Raw genomic sequence first — 24,794 nt, forward strand, 5'->3', positions numbered from 1 at the left:
GTCTCATTATTTTATTTTGCTTTGTTTTGCTAAGGTTTTCTTGTAATTGTTATATTTCATTCATTTTGTTAAATTTTGAGCTTCCAAACAATGTGCATTGTTTTCCAAATTTTGGATTGATAGCATAAATAAGCTATTAGTATTAGGCTTTATTTTTTGTTGGGTTTTAAATCTTAAATTCATAGCTTAATGATATTTAAAATATTTTGACACTGCAAAATGCATATCTACTCTTCTACAAAAGAAAAAAACAAAAAAAAAAACTACTTGAAATGAAAAAAATTGAGTAGAGTTTACTGGCATGAATGTAATTCCTTCTCAACATGCCCATTCTCTCTTAACACCTCCCTCATCAAATGTGAAAGTAGAAAACTAGTCACAAAAGCATAACTATACAATCCAGAATGCATTTGCATTTGCAGCCGCAAGAGAATCACACTTGAAATGCATGCAGGAAAACCGAAGCATCATATTTTCATCGTCTTAACACAAATGCAATTAACACCTTAGTGAACAATGATGAATTTGTGTTAAAATTAAAACTACTATTTCACATTTTATAATTATATACAAGGTTCCACACGATGAAAATAGCTGGAGCTCTCACAATAGATGAAGTATAGTAATAATAATATTCTGTATTTTAATATTTTATGTAGAAATGTACTCACAAGGTGAAAATTCCCATTTTAGGATCTAAACGAGACTAGGAATTATAAGTGTCCTGTAAGTAGAAGTAAATGTCCTTACCAAAAAACAAAAAGGAAAGAAAATGTATCTGCCTTTGCAAAGAGAGTTGCGAGTTGGAAAAAAAACACATAGAAAACATTTAAACCTAAAGAGGCATTTTTGAGAAGCAAAGGTTCAGCCCCTCAGTCATTTGCAGAATCTGAAAGAGACGAGGCTAAGGTGGATTCACATAATTGCCAAGTGTCTTTACTCAATAGCCCCTAACTTAAAAAAATTAATAAATAAATTGAAGTCCCCTAAGGAAAGTGGTTAAAGGTTAGAACTTCCATGTTAGAGGTCTCAGGTTCAAATCTTGGAAAGGGGGTGGAGGGATATGGGATGGGTGATGAGCTACCACCTGTTGTGTAGCCTAGGTCCAATGTGGGCTTTCAAACATTTAAATTAAAAAAAAAAAAAAACACGCATTTAAAATTAGAGGGGTTAATAGGAACGAAATTGGGAGTTTGGGCTGACTAAATGTAAATCAATTTTGTGTGTCACATCATTGTAGCTAGATTTCACATCCAATAGGAGATGTGGAAACCTTAACTCCACAATAGAAGAGTCTGTTCCCATGACTTGTACCGTTTAGGTTTGGACATGACACACTTACCATTAGGTCAAGCTCACCCTCTAATGCATCGATAGAATGAGACTATGATTAATGCAGGAATGGAAATGAACCATCTTCATTATCAGGGAATGCGGATGTCTAGACTGAAATCCTAATTTGGTTCAAATAAAACAAGAATAGTTAGTGCTTAGTGCATGAAAGGAACCATTCCACAAGTGTAAAGAGAGTTCCTATGCCCCGCGCGATTCAATTAGGTTAAGAACTAGGCATATAAATAAAAATAAAAAGTAGTTGTTACCACAATTTTTCGTTCATTAGGTGGCCAAGTAGACCTAGGCTTAGCACAGAGGGAACACCAATATCTCTTCCAGAACCCCTCTCAAAATAAGCACCTTAACACCACAATTGAAGAGGTTGTTCCCATGACTTGAACTTGTATTGTTTAGGTTTGGACGTGACTCACCCATGGTTTTAAATCGCGGTAGCAAGTAGCATAACGTAATGCTAATGGGTGTAATGGGAAGTAGAAGTAGCAGATGTTACATAATGGCCAACGGGAAGCAGGTGTAATGGCCGTGAATTTTTTTCAAGAATGCACAGCCTTGTGCATATTAGTGTATTTGCATATTTTAAGCTTTTAACCCTTCTTAGAAAGAATTTTAGTGTATTTTGGATTCTTTAGTTCAGCTAAGCAAGTTGTTTGGTACGGACAAGAAATTTACATTTGTTTTAAACAACATTGAAAGAAAAATTACACATGTGTGTATATTCATACTTTCTCATTATTCTTATGTGTGATAAATTCTTATGTGAATATATTAATTAATAAAAAAATTACATTATACACTCCATTAATCTATTAAACACACAAGACATACAAATAATATAAATATACAATAACTAAAAAAAAAAAAAAATACAAGGTTCAAGTTGAAAAATATAGAACATAAATATCAAATTTCTAATACTGCCAAAATAAAATATTTTCCTTACAAGTTAGCATTTTCAAATGGTTAATTAATGCATCTCTTGTGAGTATTTAAAAATAATCGTAAATTTTGTATCATTATCATCCTCATTATAATCTTTTCCCCCTCTAGCTTCATAGTATATCGAGAATGACCTATGAAAGGGAGAAAACAAAAGTGAGAAGAAAAGTAAAAAATAAATTATTTTTTTTGGCGTAATAGTCCTGTAGTGGTTACGTAGCGGCCATAGCGGCCTTTACATAACAGTTGCGGTCTGTAATGGCTGCTATGGTCATGATTTTTCTTCCCAGCGATTTCACAGTGTGTAATGGTACATGAATCCAAAAACCGTTACGTAACAGCATTACATAATGGCAGCGGCCATTATTTAAAACCATGAGCTCACCCTCTAATGCATAGATAGAATGAAACTACGACTTAATGCAGGAATGGAAATGAACTGTCTTCATTATCAGGGAATGCAGATGTCTACATTGAATTCCTAATCTAGTTCAAATGACACAAGAATCTATAGTTAGTGCTTAGTGCATGAAAAGAACCTAACCACAAGTGTAAAGAGAGTTCCCATGCCCCACATGATTCAATTAGGTGAAGAACTAGGCTTATAAACAAAAATAAATAGTGGACACCACACATTTTTCGTCCATTAGGTGGGCAAGTAGACCTAGGCTTACCACAGAGGGAACATTTATATCTCTTCTAGAACCCCTCTCAAAATAAACACCTCAAGATAGCTCAAGAGAATGGATTGTTGTTTGGAATGTCAAATTCAGAGGAAACGATCACATGGATAGGAAAACTATTTTAGATTATTGCACTTTTGTTGGGGCTAATCTGATTACAAGGAAAAGTAGATAAGCTGAATGCTGTGGCCAGAGCTAGAGCTGAGCAATGCATTCAGCTGTGGCTCATACAATCAGTAATATGATGTGAGTGTAATATCTATTGCAGGAAAGAGGGAATGAAGCAACAACCTCATGAGCTTGTTTTTCGACAACCAAGCAGCTGTGTGCATTGCAACTAATCCTGTTTTCATTCTCAATGTAAGAACCACGCACATAGAAATAGATTGTTATTTTGTTAGACAAAGGGAAGATAAACTGATTGGTTTGGGTTTCCAGCGTACATCAAGTCTGGAGACCATCAGTTAGGTGAAGTTACTAAAACTTTGAGTCAGGGACATGCTGCATTTGAAACAAGCTAGGCATGATTGATATATATCCTTTAGCTTGAGAGGGAACACAGAATATATTAAGTATGAGGTTAATCTAAATTTCAAATTCTCAGAATTATTAGTACATATAAGAAGAGTAGACCTATTTTAAGGTGTAGACCTAGTTTGGATGCTCTAATCCATTCTATTTAAGAAACCAAAACCTTAAAACATAACAAACTCATGTGAAGGCAGTGATTTTTTGATCAGTTAGTATTATGAGTTTATGCAAGTAACAAATGGCTTCTAGAATGAATTAATGAAAAATGCATGCTACGACAACATACAAGATTAATGAAATGCAACTCTTGCAACATGTTAATGAAGCACCAAATCAAAATAAAGGGTGCCCTTTTCTTTTTCAGAAGATGAATTTTTGGTAGAGATGAATTATGCCAGTAGAGGGATCCAGATGGTCAGACTTAGTGCCCTGACATGAAAGATTAGCAGGCAAGTAGAGACTAGTTCTTTCTCCTTGATTTTGACCGAGGAATCCATCAGGTGAAAATATTGGCTCAAAGCATGGTCCAAAAAATAATTGAAATAAATTTCTATCTATTGCAAGATGTGTATCTGTGTGAATTGCGGTGTCTGGATTGGTTCTTGGGAATTTTTCAGAGAATTGTGGCCACATACCATGGAGGGCTTATTGTTGACTAGTTGTATGGGTTTTGGGAGGAAAAAGCAGAGTACGTACTATGTTTGTGGGAATTTGGTAAGTGGATGGGCAGGAATGCGACAATATTTAAGGCTTTATATTAAGGCTTTAAGCTGGGTGGCTTTTCTTGGCTTCTCTAAGGAAAGGCTACTGCAGTATTCCAGGTATTTTCTTTGAATGATGTCCAGCAGATCTGGAAAACACTTAGGCTCTGATGCATTTTCTGCTCAATTGTCATCTTTTTTATTTCTAAAGGAAGATGCCTTATCTTACTCTACTTGTTTTTCATTCTTTGTTTATATAAGTAATTCATTAACCTAAAATTAATTACACCCACAAAACTTGAATTTTTTAAGTGAATCTTATAAAAAGACACAACCATGTAGTTGTAAATTTAGAGGAAAGGAAGGTTTTCAAGGCTTCAAAATGTGTTAGGTGCATCTATCATGATGAGAAGTCTCTTGATCATCAAAAAGTTTGAAAAAGATGGAAGTAGATATCTCTTGGGTGCAATTCAAAGCTGCTTTGGTTTTACCTACCATTTTCCCCCCTTTTGAATGCTGGCCACTCATCCTACAAAGCCTTCAGTGCAGTCTTATTCCCCATCTGATATTTTAGAGGTGCAGTTAGAGAGGAAAAAATACTTTAATATCTGCACAAGACTTAGAGCTTTGACGATAATGACAAATTACAGAGCAGTAACTATTTTTATTTTCCTTCAATGGTCAAGGCTAGAAGATCATCATACATACGTGGACTTAACCACCATGCAAATGTTTAAGCTTAAAAGAGATGGAGCATGCAGTGATAATCTGGAAACAAGTAGCAATAGAGGTATCACTAACTACCTACTCTGATTATTGATTTCAATGGTTTAATTGGACAATGCACAGTTACCAAGTTAATTTTCAGACGGTTTAAGAAGGGCTAGCTTTCTACACATAATTTATGTTGAGTCCAAAAACAAGTCATTCTCATTGAAAAGATCACAAGAAACTTTTATACAGGAAAACTACATAGAAGGTAACGTAAGTTCCAGATATGCAGCATGTCCTCTGTGTGCGCGTGCTTGTGCCTGTGCGCATATGCACTACATCATCTATTAGTTAGAAGGTAACCACAATCTTTGAAAAACAATTAATAACTTACTGAACTTTATAGTAATTGAAATAACGATCAAATCCAACCACCACAGCCCCAACCTAGACAGCAACAAAAAACTCATTATATGATTAAGAGTTGGAACCATAGTGAAAGAAATTTCTGTATATGCCTTACAATTTGTAGTTAATAGAAACAGATAGAAAATTTAATTCAATTCCTTCGTTTTTTATGAATCAGAATAGGTAGCCAAATCAGGAAAAAAGAAAAGAAATCCAAAGAAAGAAAAAGAAGCATACACTGTTATCATGCTCCATCAGAAACCCAGGTTTTAGCTCAATCTTTTTTTCACCATGTTCCTGTTATAAATAAATAAATAAATAAATAGACGCATGATGTAACAACCGGGAATTCAAAGGTGATTATAACCATGCAAAGCCTTTTAGAATGATTTGTTTCTCAAATTTGGTGGAACAAGTGTCTGATGTGAGAAAGTCATGAACCTACTGAAGTTAGCTAATTCAATTATTTAGTTGAAAAGTCAGCAGACAACTCAGCTTACAGTCAGCAGAACATTCAGCAATAAAATTATTTAGTCAGCAAGTTGCAGCTAGTGTGATTCTTATTCAAAGTTCTGTTCAGTTTTTTCAAAGTGGAATACAGCTGTCATCCATTAATAGCACAGGAGTGAATCATTTAGTCTAGGAACTTGTCATATTCTTTGCCTTGTTTCTAGGTTTATTTAATGAGTTGTTAAGTCCTTAGAATATTAAAATTTCCCATCTATTCCCCATGTACTCTGCCCTATAAATAGTGGCCTTATCCCAGTCATTTTAAGTAGTGAAAAAATAGAAAAGAATCTCAAAAATTCAGCAAAAAGTGCTGCAGCACTGTAGCTTTTTATATATGTAATTTCTTCATCAAGTCAGTAAATTAAAGAGGCATTTTTCTGTCTTTTTCTTCTCTGTTTTTTCTATTCTTCTGTTCCAACAAAATTTGGTATCAAAGCCATGTCGTCCAGCGCCTCTTCCTCTACTGGAACTATGTTCAATTATTCTCAAAACCAAGTATCCATCTTCGAAGGAGATAATTATGGGTACTGGGCTGATCAAATGAAAATTTTCTCCATTGCACGAGACTTACGGGAGATTATTGAAGAAGGGTATGATGATTCAACTTCAGCAAATGATGATTCATCCTCTACAAACACAAGCACAGCAACCTCATTTCAGAGATCTGCCCAGAACAAAGAAAAAATAAAAAATAATGCTCTTGCTTTGAGTTATCTTCATCAAGGGATCAACAAGACCATCTATCCCCGCATCTTTGGCATTCAAAAGGCTAAAGACCACTCTTGATCCAACTACAATCTCTTTGGAAGAACTTTGATTGCTTGGCAATGAAAGATTCTGAAAGCATCAAATATTTTTTCTACAAGGTTGCTGAAATAGTCAACCAAATCAGAGCTTATGGTGATTGGATAAAAGAAAAAAAGATTGTTGAAAAAATTCTCAGAAGTTTACCACCAAAATTTGATCATGTAGCTACAGCAATTGAAGAATCAAAAGACCTTTCAATTATGACCATGTTTGACCTCTGTGGTTCTTTAGAATCACATGAGGAAAGAATTAAAAGATCTTCAGGTCAGCCCTTGGAGCAGGCTTTTCAATCAAAGCTCAATTTGAACCAGAAAGATCAAGAGAGGAAGGGAAATTTTCAGCAACAAGACCAGTCTCAAAGAGGCCAAAATAATTAGTTCGTGGTCGTGCAAGAGGCCGTGGCAGAGGCAGGAATTTTCAGCCTCAAAGGTCCGGCAATCAAGGACAAAATTGCATCATATGCAAGAAGTCAAATCCCACCTCAGCTGAATGTTATTTAATGTGTAAAAGGTGCCGCATTCCAAACCATTTAGACCAGGATTGTTGGCACAAGAAGAATGAAAGTTCAGAAGAAAATTTCAGCAAGGAAAATGATGAAGAGCAAGTGTTTCTCTCTTGTCTCAATGCTCTTGACAATGGCTGCAGCAGTCATATGACAAATAACTGTGAGTTATAAGTTAAAATTGATGAAAATGCTTCAAATTCCGTTATTCTTGGTGATGGGAAATTTGTAAAAGTTAAAGGAAAAGGTGCAATAGCAGTGCAGTCCATATCAGGTGAGCAAAAATTCATCCATGATGTTCTTTATGTCCCAAGTCTTGCTCACAATCTCTTAAGTGTGGGGCAGTTAATTCAAAAAGGATATCAAGTCCATTTCGAAGGAAATTAATGCAAAATCATAGACAAGAAGAAGAACTCACTGATGGCTAAAGTTGAGATGACTCGAAACAAGGTTTTTCCACTCTCCATCAACTACACAAGTCTAGTGTCTTTGAAGAGTGAAAATTTTAAACGAATCTCAACTATGACATCTCAGATATGGGCATTTAAATCATAAGGGATTGTAGATTCTTAAGCAAAAGGATATGGTTCGTGGTCTTCCTCAAATAAATCAAATTGAAGGAGTTTGTGAAGGCTGTATTTACAGGAAGATGCACCACCTTCCTTTCCCCAAAACTTCTTGGAGGGCCAAAGCTCCTTTGGAGCTTGTTCATGCGGATATATTTGGTCCCACAAGAACACTATCTCTTGGAAACAAAACATATTTCATCCTTTTTGTTGATGATTTTACTAGAATGATATGGTTGTATCTTATTTAGCAAAAATTAGATGCCTTCTCAATATTTCTGGAGTTCAAAGCCCTCGTTGAAAGGCAAAGTGGGCCGAAAATGAAGACCTTAAGAACTGATCGTGGAGGTCAATTCATATATCACCCGTTCATGAATTATTGCAAGAGGGAAGGCATTCAAAGGCAACTAATAGTGAGTAGAAGCATTCAGCAGAACGGTGTTGCTGAAAGAAAGAACCGGACCATTGTTGAAAACTTGAAATGGCTCGGAGCATGTTAAAAGGTAAAGGACTTCCTAATTCTCTTTGGGCTGAAGTTGTACATACCATTGTTTATATCTTAAACAGGTCACCAACAAAATCAGTGAAGAATAGAACTCCCTATGAGGCTTGGAGTGGGAGAAAACCAGATGTTGGCCATTTGAAAGTGTTTGGTTGTCTAGCCAACTCACTCAGCAAAGCTCCTAATAAGGACAAGTTTGATCAGAAGGGAGAAAAACTTCTGTTTATTGGGTACAGTGATGAATCAAAGTACTACTGGCTGCTAAATCCTGTTAATCACAAGCTGACAGTGGCAAGAGATGTCATCTTTGACGAAAGGGAAGTATGGCAATAGATTTCCAGCGGCCAGAACTCAACAAATATTCCAGATTTTGTACCAACTGAAGCAACAAGACCTAAATCAGCTACTGAATCTCAGAATCCAGCAATTTCTAAAGCTGAAATTGCACCCGGGAACCTTAGTTCAAAATCAGAAAATTTAGAAAATGAAGGAACTTCATCCTCTTCACCTGTCCTAAGAAGATTTGACAGAGTTAGAAGACCTCCAGAGAGGTATGGTGATTTTAGAAGCTATTTTTCTAATGAAAATTCAGAATTTGCTCTTTTCTCTTGTGAGTCACAAAATTTTGAAGATGCAGGGAAGGATAAAAAATGGAAAAAAGGCCATGGAGGAAGAGCTAAAAGTGAGTGAAAAGAACAACACATGGAAGCTTGTGGATCCTCCTGAAGGAAAAGACATTATTGGTCTTAAGTGGGTTTACAAAACCAAGTACAACGAGGATGGTTCCATTCAAAAGTACAAGGCTAGATTGGTTGCCAAAGGTTATTCTCAACAACCTGGAGTTGATTTCAACAAGTCCTTTGCACCGGTTGCAAGAATTGAAACAATTCGGCTTGTACCTGCAATAGCTGCCAAATTGGAGTTAAATGTGTATCAAATGGATGTTAAATCTGCGTTTCTCAATAGAGAACTGAATGAGGAAGTTTATGTTGAGCAGCCACGTGGATATGCAGTGAAGGGCAAAGAAGAAAAGGTGTACAAACTGAACAAGGCTTTGTATGGCCTCAAACAAGCTCCACGAGCTTGGAATAGTAACATTGATTCTTATTTTTAGAATTCAGGATTTCAAAAAAGCTCTCATGAACTAACTCTTTATTTTTTCTTTAAAAAGGTAACTGATTTCATCATTGTTTGCTTGTACGTTGATGATCAAATTTACTTTGGAAGCAATCTTCATTTACTTGTTGATTTCAAGCACTCAATGATGAAAAATTTTGAGATGACAGACTTAGGGATCATGAAGTACTTCCTCGGGATGCAAGTTAAGCAAGGAAGAAGGGAAATTTCCATTTCCCAAGAAAAGTATGCAGCTGATATCTTGAAGAAATTTCATATGAAAGATTGTAAGGCTGTAAGTACTCTTACGGCTCTAAATGAAAAATTAAATTCTGATGATGAAGCTAAGAAATTCGACAAAAATCAGCATAGCAGTTTAGTTGGATCCCTTATTTACTTGACTCATACAAGGCCTGATATTACACAAGCTGTTAGTATGTTGTCTAGGTTTATGCACAGCCCAAGTGTACTTCACTATGCAGCAGCAAAAAGGGTATTAAGATACCTTAAAGGCACACTAAAACTTGGACTGAAGAACAGCAAAGATTCTGAGTTTGTTTTGACCGGTTTCACTGACAGTGATTGGGCTGGATCAGTTGATGATTGAAAAAGCACATCGGCATATGTTTTCTGCCTTGGAAATGACACCATTTCATGGTGTTCAAAAAGCAAAACACTGTTGCCATGTCATCTGCAGAAGCAGAATATATTTCAGCAACAGAGGTTACTTGTGAAGGAGTTTGGCTAAGGAAATTACTTAGTGATTTAGGACTGAAGCAAGAGGGTCCTACAACCATTTATTGTGATAATATGTCAGCAATAGCTCTAACTAAGAACCCAGTTTTTCATGCCAGGACAAAGCATATTGAGGTCAGACATCACTTTATTCGTGACCTTGTGCAGAAGGAAGAAATTCAGCTAGAATTCATCAGCACTAATGAACAACCAGCAGACATCACTTTATTCGTGACAGTTTTTCATGCCAGGACAAAGCATATTGAGGTCAGACATCACTTTATTCGTGACCTTGTGCAGAAGGAAGAAATTCAGCTAGAATTCATCAGCACTAATGAACAACCAGCAGACATGCTCACAAAACCTATTACTACAGAGAAGTTTTTGAAGTTCAGAGACATGTTAGGACTCACGGCTTTAGAGGGGGATTTGTGAGAAAGCCGTGAACCTACTGAAGTTAGTTAATTCAGTTATTTAGTTGAAAAGTCAGCGGACAACTCAGCTTACAGTTAGCAGAACATTCAGCAATAAAATTATTCAGTCAGCAAGTTGCAGCCAGTGTGATTCTTATTCAAAGTTCTGTTCAGTTTTTTCAAAGTGAACTTATGCTAAGCATATGCATTCTTTTAAGTAACAGTCATATGTATTCTTTTATGTCAATAAAGACTGCTACTAACTTTAGCTGTGGGAGGAGAGGCTTGGATGAAATCAAAGTTATAAGGGTATGTGTTAAAATTTGAATAATATAGAAACTTGGGGTCAAAATATAAACATCAGTGTTGGACACTGGAGAAACCAGGAAGGAGACACTTGGCAGTGTACTTACAGCTGTTGCTTCTCCCTTTTCCAGCAATGCTGACTTGTTCTGTTAATTCCAGTGAACATCCTACTATTGCAGTAAGCCCCAACGCTTGAGAGAGAAGGACGAGAAGAGAGAAAGGGAGGATGAGGAAGAGAGAAAATTCAACAGAAAATTCAAAAAAATCAGCGAAAGCATCAGTACTTGGCGGAGAAGTTAATAATCAAGGTAGATATCTTTAATCTTTTCCTTATACAACTGGGGATTTATGGTAAATTGGGATTGCCTTAGGGAAAGGTGATAACTGTCGAGGCTTGATATACACTGTCACACCACAGCCTAACAACTTAGGTTTTTAGTTTTAAGTGGTAATCTAACATGGTATGAAAGCCATGGTGGCCAAGAAGTCCTGGGTTCAAGTCTCAATGGCCGTTAAAAAATTATCATGTTCCCAATAATGGGTGTTATTCATTTTTATTTTCTCTCTGCATGCAATCAAGCTGCACATTCAGGCGAGTGTTAGGGCTTAACAGGCATTGTTGGACTGCAACCGAATGGTTTAAGCTTTTAGGTAAAGTGGTAATCTAACAAGACCTATATGCGATTATGTCCTTGTCGAATAAGTTGTATTTATTGTTGTTTAATAAACTCTGACCCAAGTTTTTTCCTTATGTTTTCTATCAGACTTGAGAATGACAACATAAGGATGATTAAGCCTGAATATAATGAATTTTAAGGGCAAAAGGCATTGGTTTAAAACCCAGTTTGACAAACAATAATCCAAGACTTGGGGTGTGTGTAACTATTAAATGCTGCTCTGTGAAAAGTCTTAAAATGTGGAAGCTGTGAAGTAATTGAAAATGCTGTTTGTGCTTGAGACATTGAGAATTCAAATAAATAGGGGTTGTGGCTCCTTGGGTGAAAAGCCCTGAAACTCAAGAAGGCATTTCTGTTTTGTGCACAGTAATTGAGCAACCCATTTCAAGCTCACTCCACTCTTGGCTGCACGCGAGATCACTCCCTCCTCCCTCAGAAACCCTAGCTTCCAGAAACCTCCTGAATCACCAGCCACCACCACTCCAACACTCACTAATTGGAAGCATCCACAGTTCTTGCATTGCTATCCACCCTTCACAGCCTTTGAACTACTGGAGATTACCTCCTTCCACCTCTGACAATCACGAGTTCCTGTCCCTGAAGGTTGAGTCACAACTTTTTCCTGCGACTTGCTCATCTTCTCCAAACCCACAATCACCTGCGACACTTGCATAAACTTTCACCAACCCTCTCATTCCAGACCTCCAGGGACGAAAGATTGAATAACCTTTTGGTTATATTATGGAATTTTTGTGTGTTGTTTCTAAATAAACTGCAAGGCTCTCTCTCTTTTGGCCCATTATCCTTATATTTGGCCTCTCTGCATCAATAGAAGAAGCCATAAGTAGGTTTTTAGAAAGGAATTTTTTTTAGGAAAAACAGCTCTAATGTTTGTCATTAAGGATTGTTTTCAATAATAATTTCTTCATAAGTGTAGTGCATCAATCGGATTTGTTCTAGATGGAGTCACAAGCAGTCACGTACAAGAAATTGGGATGTGACAAACTGATAACAGAGCTGCACTCACGTACAAGAAATTGGAATGTATGTTACAACTTACAATGGGTCTTACTTGAAGAAACAGAATAAGTAGAGCATGCTAACTTGATTTTCACATGGATGAATCACTTGTAATGAAAACTATTGAAATTTTTGTTAAGGAGAATGCATTGAAGGGATATTTCTACATCTTCAGCCCAATAAGATGGGGGGTCAATCAGGAACAAAATGTTCCACGAGATCTCAGAATCTAGCTGGAATTTATATAGCTTTATAGACTATTAATCAAGCTATAGATAAAATAGCTTAAAATAATCAACCAATTCAGGAAAATAATCAAGAAAGCCAGCGGAATCAGAAGCAGACAGATGAGCAAGTGCTGGATGAGGAAGTGATTGAAAAATGAATGAATATGCTAACAGACTTTGAGAATTTAAACCCTCCTAGCTTTGAAGGGAGCCCAAAACCTTTGGAGGCAATGGCATCAAAGGTTGAAGAAACTTCTTGATATGCTAAAGAGATATTTGGTAAAATTAAGCGCTAAGCGCTGAACCCTGATCCTGGAATTCAAATCTGATTTTGTGAACCAATTTTGAATTGAACTCGAACTAGACACTAAATCTAAATACTGAATTATTTTAACTCTTCAGTGTCTAAAATCTGAATGTGTTATTTTTAATTTTGACAGCATAATTGATACAATCAATAGGCAATGACAGAAATTAAAGTTTTGAGTTTAAAATAAATAATATTTTCTTGTCATATATTTTATTAATAATTATCAATAAAAATAATATAATTTATTTTTTTTATCAGCAAAGAGTAAATATATTAGCAAGGCATCAAGGGGGTGCCACCTGTGGAACAAAACATTAACCACTCTAAACAGTGTTGCAAACATCAAGGATTACATAATGATCCTTAATAATTTTCCCACTAAGCCAGCTGGAGATGCAGCAATCCATTGGTCTTTGTGAGTCTGAAGCGAAGTAGTTGAATCTTTGAAGGCTCTGTTATTCTTTCTTTCTAAGAACAGCAAAAGATGGCGAGAGGGATGAGGTTAAGCCTTTCACTTCTTCTTTTTGGCTTTGATGCCTTTCCAAGCTCAAATCTCCCCTCTAACTGAATTTTCCCACTGCTGTCCAGCCAAGGTAAGAGCCAAATTCCACAAGTTCCTTGTCCAAGGGCAGTGGAGAAGAATGTTGACTGATTCTACGTCAGCAATATAGAGAAAACACCTAACCGTAAGCCTTTTTTTCTGCAGATTGTCAAGGTTAAAATATTTCCATGTGCGGACTCCTGAGCAAAAAAGTCAACCTTTGAAGAGGCTGCATCCTCCAAATGTGAATCCAAAGGGAGTTATTGCGATTTGTTCGCAACGATGAGAGCTTCTTGTTGAAAGATTTAACAGTGGAAACACCATTTTTGTCCAAAGCCCATTTTGGTTCATTGGGGATGTTTTGATGCAGAATTTGTAGAGAAATCTACAAAAGTTGGAGAGTGTGTGAAGTTCGCAATGTGCCACATTCTTTGTAAAAGGAATGTACCTGAAAATTCCCTAATCAATGATTTGGAGATGATGATAAGGGCATTTTTGTCACAAGCCAAGCTGTAGATGGAAGGGAAGGCAACTCTAAGATTACTGTTCTCACACCACACATCATGCCAAAAGTAAACATTGGCCTCATTCCCCACTTGAAATGTCACAAATAAGAAAAAATCATCGCATCTTTTCCTAATGAATTTCCATACTCCCACTCCATAGGGAACCCTTCTATTTTGAGTTGTCCAATCATTGAGCTCAAGCCCATATTTATAAACAGTAATATCCCACCAAATGTGGTCTTTCTCCTTCATGAACCTTTACAACCACTAACCGAGGACAGCTTTATTAAAAGTGAGGAGAGATTTCAACCCCAAACCTCCCAAACAACTGGGTTGTTTGACCACTCCCCATATAACAAGGTGATATAATATATAAACTCCTCCCCTAATCTTCCCCAAAGAAATCTTCTATGAATTCCCTTTAATCTCCTAGTGACGGAGGCTGGTAAAGGAAGGAGAGACATGAAGTAAATTGGAAGATTCTTCAAAAATAATATAATTTGTTGTACAAAAAAAAAATTTATTGTTTCAAGATGTTCAACTTTTTTTCATTTTCATTTTTGTAAGGGACAGAGTTGGAAAAGAGACCTCCGAATTTTCCACTTACCAAATCAAACCTGTTTTTTGTGTCTTATTCTATTAGATGAATTTTAAGAAAATTCAGAACTGCCACCAAACATTTTAGTGTCTAGCCGATTAACTTATTTAGTGAACTAATTCAAACATAACTTCTATTTAAAATTCATTCAAATCAAACAACCGCCCTTAAGAATGCCAAAGGTGTACAGATTTATCATTATAACTTCCTTATTTGAAGACAAGGCTGATAATCACTTTGCTTAAACTAAATATTCATGCACCTAGTTCAAGATAGATTGTGTTCGGGAATGAAAAGGACTCCTCCCCAAGTTATCCAATCTCAGATCAAAGGTCTTCCTAAATTGAACACTTGCGACCCTCAGATATTTCGGAGGAAATTACTGTAGTACAGGTACTAGATTCTTTTTCACACATGGGCTGAAGAGAGACCTAGAAGAAGTGCAATTAAATAGTTGGAATCTAATGGGGTAGCACTATTAGGGATCCCGCAGATATTTCGGAGGAAATTACTGGGTTCTTAGAAATCTGTGCAAGAAGGAGAATTCTTGTCGGCCTATGATTGAGGTGCTCCATTTCTGACATTGTGTCAGTTTGGTTGGAAGAGTTGAGAGACCTTCTGAGGAAAAGAGGAGATCAAATGGGGAGTGTTTAGCATGGATAGGGAAAAAGCTTCAGATCTGGATGGGTTTAACTTAGCTCTTTTTCAAAATTATAGGGCAGACTTGTCTAAAGAGTTTTAGGAGTTACATGCTAATAGGGTAATCCCCAACAATATGAATTCAACTTTTATTACCCTAATCCCCAAGAAAGATCATTCTGCTAGGGTTAGTCATTTTAGGCCTATTAGCTTGACTTTGTGTTTATAAGATTATTTCCAAGGTTCTCACTCATAGGATTAAAGAGGTGATAAGGGGTACCATTTATAATTATCAAGCGGCCTCTGTGAGAGGCAGGTTTATTTTGGATGCTGTCCTTGTAGCTAATGAGGTTGCGGAGGATGTTATGTTATGTCAGAAGCAAGGTTTAATTTTTAAGCAGGATTTGAGAAGGCCTATAACAGGGTTAGCTGGCAGTTTTTAATGGATGGGATGAATTAGGGGCTGTCTTTCTTCTGCTTCCTTTTCTGTGATTATTAATGGTCAACTTAAAGTCTTGGTTTTTAGCCACTAGGGCTTTGAGGCAAGGGATATTTTGTCTCCTTTTTGTTTATTTTGATTGTTGATGTGTTGAGCAGAATGATTGAGGGGGCCATTCATAGGGATCTTTTCCAGGGGATTGCTGTGGGTGGAGATGGTGTGATAGTGCCTCATTTGCAGTTTGCTGATGATATGATTTGTTTCTCATTGGATGATAGGAGCTCTTTCTGTAATAGTTTCACTCTTCTGAAGGCCTTAATTTAGTTTCAGGTCTCGAGCTTAATTTAGGTAAATGTATCTTGCTTCAATTAATTTGAGGTCTGAAGTGACTTCTAGATTAGCTGTATTAGTAGGGTGCTCGATTTTGCAGTGACCCTCATCTTACCTAGGAGTCCCTATCGGGGGGGAATGCCTGGTCTGCTAGGTTTTAGGATCCAGTGATCGCTAAGGTATCTAAATGTCATGATGGTTGGAATGGTGCTTTCTTTACCCCAGGGGTAGCATTACTTTAATTCAGTGTATCTCTCCTTGATGCCTTTGTATTTTTATTTGTTTGTTTAAGATCCCAGTGGGTGTGGCTTGTAAATATGAGAGGATTCTGTAGGACTTTGTTTGGTCAGGTGTGGGTGAGAAGAAGGATTACCATGTCATCTGGGAGTAAGATGGTAGGCCCAGGGAGGAGGAGGGCTTGGGTCTCAGAAATTTGGTGTCTAAAGACGTAGCTTTGGTGGGCAAATGGTTATGGCAGTTCTCTCTGGAAATTAGTTCTCTTTGGAATAGGGTTATCAGAAGTATTATAGCTAGAAATGTGCATCTAACCCCATGGAAATTCATCTCGCAGGTAACTTCTTTTTTTTCGGATCTCGTTGAATAATTTGCTTATCTTATCCTTACTTGTTTTGAATGGCTGGTTAGTTGGGACTTTCGGATTCATCATAATCTTAGTGATAGGGAGGTTCTCTCTTGGAGTTGAGGGATTCTTTTAGTTATTATCATCATGGGGTGTTAGGGTCTGGTGTTTGGATAACTAAGGTGTTTTCTCTTGTAAATCTTTCTATGCCCATCTGAACAGTCTTTTCCTAGCCAATAAATTGTGGAGAGCTAAAGTTCTTTCAAAAGTAAGGGCTTTTTTTGTGGCTCGCAATTCTCAATAAGGTTAACACCAATGACCTGCTGCAGCTTTAAATATCATATAAGGCCTTATCCCCAGATGTATGTGTTATGTGTTATAATAGCAATGAGGATCATGCTCATTTATTCTTGCATTGCCCTGTAGCTCAGTTTCTAAGGAACTAACCTTGTGGCTTATTGAGAGAGTGTTGGGTGCATCCTTATTCTTTGGAAGCCTTCTTGATTGTTGGGTGCATCCTTATTCTTTGCATTGCCCTGTAGACTACTGGCTGCTCCACTGCCCCTGAACCAGAATTTTATTGAATCCGACCACTGCTCTTACAGAACAGGCCTGGGTCACTGTTGAAACTGTGGGAAAGGAATCTGGGCTTGGAAGGATATTTCTACAAATAGAGAAAGTAAAAAGGCCTTGTCCTTGATACCACTAACCACCTTCAGAATTCTGTGGCGAGAGAGAGATGCTAGTACTTTTGAAGGAACAACTACTTCCCCCACAATCCTCAAGGATAGATTACTCTTTCAAGCTGGTATAGTGGGCAGTTCATGCTAAACACAAATAATTTTTGATCTCTTGGATATTCTGTCATTTTTTTTATCCATTTTCTTTTTTTTGTTTTTTCTCTCTTTTCTTTGTTTGTACATGGGTGGCACTCCCTTGGTGCTCTCTTTACAAAATCTCTTCACTGATCCAAATATATATATATATATGCTGCTATTTGAGTTACTTGGTTGGAGAGAAATACCTCGATTTTTCTAGATCGGGAATCTTCTGTGAACTTGATTTGGGATAGGATCATATTTTTAACATCCTTTTGGGTGTTCAGTACATGTTTTGGCAATACGATTTTTGCTGATATTCATTGCAATTAGATGGTTCTTTTAACCTAGTCTTGGTTTTCATCTTGTACCAGCTTTTTCTGTTTCTTCTATGCTTTTTGAGGATTTCCCATCCTCTTGAATATTTTTCTTTCTTAATAAAATACTCTTTCTATCCAAAAAAAAAAACAAAGAAGGAACATTTGCGACTCTGGATTTTCCAAAATGATACAGGACACTTATTCACACTTCCAAACAGAAGAAGTCAATATTAAAAATTTTACAAAATAAAAGAGAGAGAAAAAGATCCACGCAAGTCTATTAGATGATTTTTAATACAAATAAAGTGCCATATAAATATTCATATTTTTATTATTTGCAAAATGTAATATATTTAAATATAGTTATGCATAATTTTAATTTGCCTGTAGTCCCTATCATGTTGTATCCTATATCTTTTAGGGTTTGTCATGTCTTTGTATTTGTCCCATGTCCATGTCTATTTTAACTTGTCCCATTACATGTCTATTTTATAATTTCAAAATAAATAAAAATTTCTCTATAAGAACTTTAAACATTCATACTTTAACTTACATGTTAAATATTGATAATGAGTTATTAATTTTGTTTAAAATAACATCTAAACTATACAACAAATTATTTAAATAAGAGACAACACACACACACACACACACATTTGGAATTTCATCCCAGTGAAGAGACTATGACTAAAAACTAGCATAAATTTTGCACATTTACAAGTTGTTTCCTGCATTATGGGGGAACTTAAGCATGCCAAAATCTGTACATACTGGCCCACCAAGGTATTGAAATCCAGCAAGCTCAAGCTCCTTCAAGATGCCATCCTCGCCAATCACATAAACCTAAGACACACCCTGCTAAAAGTTCAGTTTCATCATACAGATATGGCTCACTGTATTCAAATTAATTTGCATTAATCAACAAGAAAACAGTTTGTTAAGGGAAAACAGTATTCAGCCATGGTATACAAGTAAAATTCATGGAAATCAATGCGAAAATAGAGCAGTGGTTTACAAGATGTCATAACTGCAATCTCCTTCCTGAGAATTCCAGCTTTGTGTATGTACTTCATAGAAAAGAAAAAAACATTGCTTTTTAGCAAACTGCAATTTCTTTTTCATTTGATCTTATTTAAATTTAAGAACAAATATTATAAAGAATGACAATAAGCGGCTCCTTCTAGAGAAATATTTGACAATCCTTGATTTGGATCTTATAACCATCTTTTTATACATGACAAATATCAAGATAATCAGAGATCATATAAACACTGCTTCAAATTTTGGTGTTCTAATGTGCTTACTTAGGTCAGAAAGAGTAAGAAGAGAGAGGGGAGACAGAGAGAGAGAGAGAGAACTAGGCAAGGCAAGGGGAGAAAACAGAGCGATCGTCAATCTCTACAGGAGAGTTGACCTTCTTATAATATTAAATACTTATTACATTTAGAAAAAATACCTTAATTAAAAATTCTTTGATAAACAACCCCCAGTGCTATTAATAATTAATAAGTAACCCTTTTACTAAGAAAGCACTTCTATTTAACCTCCTAACACTCCCCTCAAGTTGGGGCATATATGCATGGTCTTAAATTTCCACAAAATTGTTGAAATTTCTCCTTTCCACCACCCTTGCAATTGAAATGGCAGTCAATTCTGTTTACAAAATTTCCATCAAAATTTCAAAAAATTACCCAAAATTTATTGAAATCTTGAAATTTCAGCCTAGTTTGTCAAAATTTTAATTATAGAATGAAATTTCTTTGAAATTCAGATTTGAGTACAAAACCCAAATTGAAATTTATCACTTAATTTATTTATTTATTATATTTTTTATAACAAAAGAAAGTATATAGAAACAAGAGAAGGTACAACATACAAGGACAAGGAGTCCACCATATAAAAACACATCAAAGAAAAAAGGAGAAAAACAAGGAAAACAAGGAAACACAAGATCAAAAAATAAAACTAGACAAAATTAGCCAAGGAACCCCCTTTTCAAACCCTTTCCCTCGTAATTTTTACCTAACTCTTCAAATTCACTATTTCCTTTGACCCTTCATCAATCAACTTTTGCGACCATCCAAACGCACTTCCTTTCCTCCAATATCACTCAGCTTTAAATCCATTCTATCCAGAAAGTTTTGAGATTCTAACTTCTCCTTTGGAATCTCCTCCATTGATGTAGGCAGAATTCCATCCCTTTTATCATTTTTTTTTTTTTAGTTCAAACTAAAGATTATTACAAGAAGGATATAAATAGCTTTCAAACTTTTGAAATTGTATGAAAAATTAAACTTAGATAGCCACAACTTTTTTATTTGACGAAATAACAAATAATATTTAACTGATTTATTGAATATGTTTAATACAATCACTATATTACATCTATTGCAACTTATACACCATATACCTTTTCCTGAGGTTTTTTTTTTAATAATATTCTAGTTTTAAATCTTGCATTGTTATGTCTATTAGTAGTTTCTAAACTTTCATGAAAGAATTCCATGCTTTACTAATAATTTCCATCATTTATTAAAATCGAAATTGAGATTGACATTGGAATTTATGTACTTTTGAAGCCTCAGAATTTTAGTCAAAATCAAATATTTAAGACCTTGCATATGTGTTTCCCACACCCAGCTTGCTACAAATGTGAGAATAAGGCCCATTCCCAAGTGATTCAATGAAAAAATCAGCTAGTTGCTCTTTGAACTAAACATTGGGTGAAGAAATCTCGCATTACAGCATCTTCTACAAAATGGCAATCTACTTCAAGATGCCTTGTTCTCTCAAGAAACTCAATTACCTCCCACAAATTGCAATACACAACTGTTGATCTCAGTCAGATGAGCCTGTTCAGTCAATATCTAAATAACCAACAATCTCAGTGCATCCAAGAGATTTATAGACCAATCCCTGCTTAGAGCCTTAAGATGCCTCAATATCCTATTTGTTGCCCCTATTGCAGTAGTTTTGGACTTTCCATTAATTGGCCAACAACATTAACAACAAACATGATGTCACATCTTTTACGATGGGCATACCAACCAACTTCCTGTATCATTTGGGATCCAAATTATGGACCACCATGTCTACAAATTTAGCATCACTTCTCTATCAGGGTTTCTCCTGGTTCAACCCTAGCATGACAGCATCATAGCATCACATGCTTTCCCATGATAGGCAAACTCCTTTACTTCCAACTATTCAATGCCAAGAAAAATGCCATGGCTCTTGCAAATCCTTTTTTCCTTTAGATAGAGCTTTACCTCTTCAATTCCGTCCACGTCATCATTGAAATAATCCAACCAATTTCCAAGTACCAGAAAACAACTGTACCAATTCCCAAGTACAACAACCAAATAAAGCTTTCATTTCATACCCCTTAGCTTTAACCATCTTGATTGACTCAAAGTCTCCTAAGACTTGAGGATGACGATAGAAGAAAAGGCAACAGAGAAGGAAAGATAAGTAGGAGAAGCATTTGCAAAACAAAGAAAATTAGTGAGAGCATATTGTGTGCAACTAAGTTTAGGCTTGTAGGGAGCAAAAGGAAGATCAAGCTTTACGGAATTTCTTTTTCTATTAAAAAATTAAAATTAAAAATTAAAAAAATAAATAGGGACATATTACGCACAACGAAAGGTGGATCTTCAGAAGAAGCAGGTGATTGTTTAGTAAGCAGAGTTAATAGTGGTTGGTACCATCAAACATGTGTTTAGTCTCTATTGATAGACCTGTAAAGGTTTGGAAGGGGAAAAATCAATTAGACAATCAGCGGTGCAAGACATAGGAGAGGAAAGGGATGTACACATCAGCTAAATGTGGCATGAAAAATAGAGAGAAGCAGATAATATATAGGAACAATTTCAGATCTATTTGAAGAATAGTATTAAACGTTCTCAAAGAAAGGTGACATCTACAAAGACAATACACTTATTAATGGTAGGATCATAGCATTTGTACACCTTTTGAGTTTGGGAATATCCCCAAAAAAAACTGCACTTAGGCACCACATGTCAAATATTTTATGAATAGCCGTATGAATTGGCCTTGAATTTTGTATATTATATATAGACTTTACAAGAATGCTATACATGGAAAGTAAATAAGGTCTAGCATGATTCTAGCCATATAAAAGTAAACTATAATCTATCAAGCCCAATAAATGTAAACTAAAAATATGCTAACTGTACAAAATAATGCATTGAAATATAAGGAAATAAATGTGGGCTGAAGTAAGGAAAGAAATCTTTTGCTTTGTTATTTGCTGTTCCGTTGACAGCCCCCCTCAAATTGATGCGGGTTTATAAGTAGCAAGGCAAGTAGAATTGCCTGTAGGGAAGAAGAAACCATGGGTAGAAGTGCCCTAAACATAGCGTATGATCCTATGGACAGCAGCAAAATGAAAATGACGACGAGTCTGAAAAAACCGGCTGACTTGCTGTACAACAAAAGAAATGTCTGGTCTAGTAATGGTGAGATAGACAAGACTACCCACCAACTTCCGGTATAAACTGGGATCAGCAATTAAGTCACCCTCTTGAAGCTTGACATTTAATTCCATGGGAGTATCAATAGAAGTGCCCTTCTTAAGGTCAGCTGTGGCCACCAAGTCACTAGCATACTTATGTTGATTAAGTGAAATACCTGAGGGACTAGGATTCACCTCAAGACCAAGAAAACTTTCATATGAAAGGACTCTGAGAGATGAGTCTTGAGTTGAGCAAGTAAAGCAGAATCGGAACCAGTAATCACAATATCATTAACATAAACCAAAAGAACAACAATACCCATGTCTGATTTCCGAAGAAACAATGAAGTGTCATACTTGCTCTTCTTGAATGAAAATTGTAATAAAGTGGTTTGGAATTTATCAAACCAGGCCCTCGGAGCTTGTTTAAGACCATAAAGAGAATGACGAAGCTTACACACATGTGAAGTCGGAGAGGGAAACACGCCGGGGCGGCTTCATATAAATACACTCTTTAAGATCCCCGTGAAGAAAAGCATTCTTGACATCCATTTGATGCAGTGGCCACTCACTAGAAGCAGCAATAGCCAGAATCATACGAACAGTAGTCATCTTAGCCACAGGAGCAAAGGTCTCTTCATAATTGGCACCATATTCCTGATTATTCCCAAGTGCAACAAGGCGAGTTTTGTAACAATCCAGACTTCCATTAGATTGGACCTTGACCGAGTAAACCTGTTTACAACCTAGAGGAACAGTGGTGGGAGAACAAGGCTCAATGTCCCAGGTGTGATTGGCCTTAAGAGCGGCAATTTCTTCCTGCATAGCTTGTCGCCAACAATCATGCTTGGCAGTGTGTGAGTAGGAAGTGGGAATATCTAAATTGGACAATGCAACAGTAAGAGTTGAAATAGGGTACCTGTCCAGAGGTACGAACACTCGAGAAGAGCAACGCAACAAAGGCTCTAGAGGTGCTACAACTGATTGAATCTGGAGCTTGGTAGGATTAGATATCGGATAAGCTACCAAAAGAGATTGGGGGTAGGGACGCCTCGTATACAAAATACCTGGTTTAAAATGAGAACTGACTAGATGAGGATCCGAGAACTGCTTCTCAAAGGAGGGGAGAATCACAGTAGGAGAGGAGGGTACAGAGGACACAGGAAAGAAATTTTGATTTTCAAAGAAAATAACATTCCTAGAAATGTGTGTACGATGTAATGTAGGATCATAGCAAACAAATCCCCTTTTAACACACATTGTATCCCAAGAATGCACATCGAAAAGATTGAGCAGATAATTTATGTCGCTCATGAGGAGGTAAATGAACGAAACATACACAACCAAAGGTACGAAGATTATCGTAACTAGGTTGCTTAGCAAATAAACGAAAATAGGGAGACTCCATGAGTAGGACTTGAGAAGGTAAACAATTAATCAAGTAGCAGTTTTTAGAGCCTCAACCCAGAACAAGGATGGAACAGAGGATTCTACCAAGAGAGTATGGACCACATCTAGGAGATGACGATTTTTCCATTCGGCTACTCCATTCTGTTAGGGAGCAGCAGGACATGAACGTTGATGAATGATGCCTTTAGAAGCCAAAAATGTCTGAAACTCAGTAGACATATATTCACCACCAGAATCTGTGCACAATGTCTTAATAGAAACATAAATTGATCGTCAACATACGCTAAAAACTCAGTGAAAGTACGAAAAACCACAGATTTAGAGTAAAAAAAGTAGACCCAAGTAAATCTGCTATGATCATCAATGAAAGTCACATAGTATTTAAATTTTTCATGTGAACTAACCGGAGAAGGTCCCCAAACATCACTATGGATAAGCTCAAAACACTGAGAAGCTTTACTAGAATGCAAAGGGAATGGAAGACTTTTGCTTTTACAAAGTTTGCAAGAGGCACAATCAAGAGATAAAGAATAACGTTCTTTATTACCAAGTAAACCAGAGTTCAATACATGAGATAAGATCTGAGTATTAGGATGGCCTAAATGACGATGCCACACCAAACTAAGATTTGAAACATTATTACAAGCAAAAGACTTAATAGAAGAAACATAGAAGTCACTTGAAGAAGAGCCAGGGGCCGCAAAAGTCACTGTGGGGGGTACACTAACAAAAGTCTAGAATGCCTGGGCTTGACGATTCTATGGGCGGATACGACATTCTTTGATAATGTGACCCTTCTTCTTGCAATAAGAGCAGAATTTCTTGGAACAATTAGCAGCGATATGTCCAAATTCTTTGCAGCAAAAACACTGCAAAGCGCTAGAATGCGCAGGCGGTCCTCGTCATAGAGCAGCATAAGCCATAGGGATAGACCCGGAACTACCATGAGATTGTGCTAGAGTAACTTGAGTACTAAGCCGTTGTTCTTCACGAAGCAACTCACCAAAACAAACATGCAGAGAAGGAATAGGAGAGCGATTTAGCATAGACAAGCAAACAGATTCATACTCAGGGCGGAGTTTCATAAGAAACTGATCACGATGACTAGCCTCGTGAAGACAT

The 24,794-nt window shown here is 36.5% G+C and overlaps 1 protein-coding gene across 2 annotated transcripts in view; it reads right to left on the minus strand.

The window, feature by feature from the left end:
* The window catches only part of LOC131153454 (phosphoglycolate phosphatase 1A, chloroplastic-like), a 63,509-nt gene that overhangs the window by 15,780 nt on the left and 22,935 nt on the right, over window positions 1–24,794 (minus strand). Inside the window, exons 5-7 of one of the 2 annotated variants that reach the window (XM_058105771.1) lie at window positions 18,560–18,631; window positions 5,564–5,623; window positions 5,313–5,365 (exon numbers count right to left, since the gene is read on the minus strand). In XM_058105771.1, coding sequence (XP_057961754.1) covers window positions 5,313–5,365; window positions 5,564–5,623; window positions 18,560–18,631 — 185 coding nt within the window. The remainder of the gene's footprint in view (window positions 1–5,312; window positions 5,366–5,563; window positions 5,624–18,559; window positions 18,632–24,794) is intronic. The other variant, XM_058105772.1, reaches the window with a different exon arrangement.

This window comes from Malania oleifera, chromosome 4 (genome assembly GCF_029873635.1).
Source record: "Malania oleifera isolate guangnan ecotype guangnan chromosome 4, ASM2987363v1, whole genome shotgun sequence".
In the NCBI taxonomy this organism is placed as follows: domain Eukaryota; kingdom Viridiplantae; phylum Streptophyta; class Magnoliopsida; order Santalales; family Ximeniaceae; genus Malania; species Malania oleifera.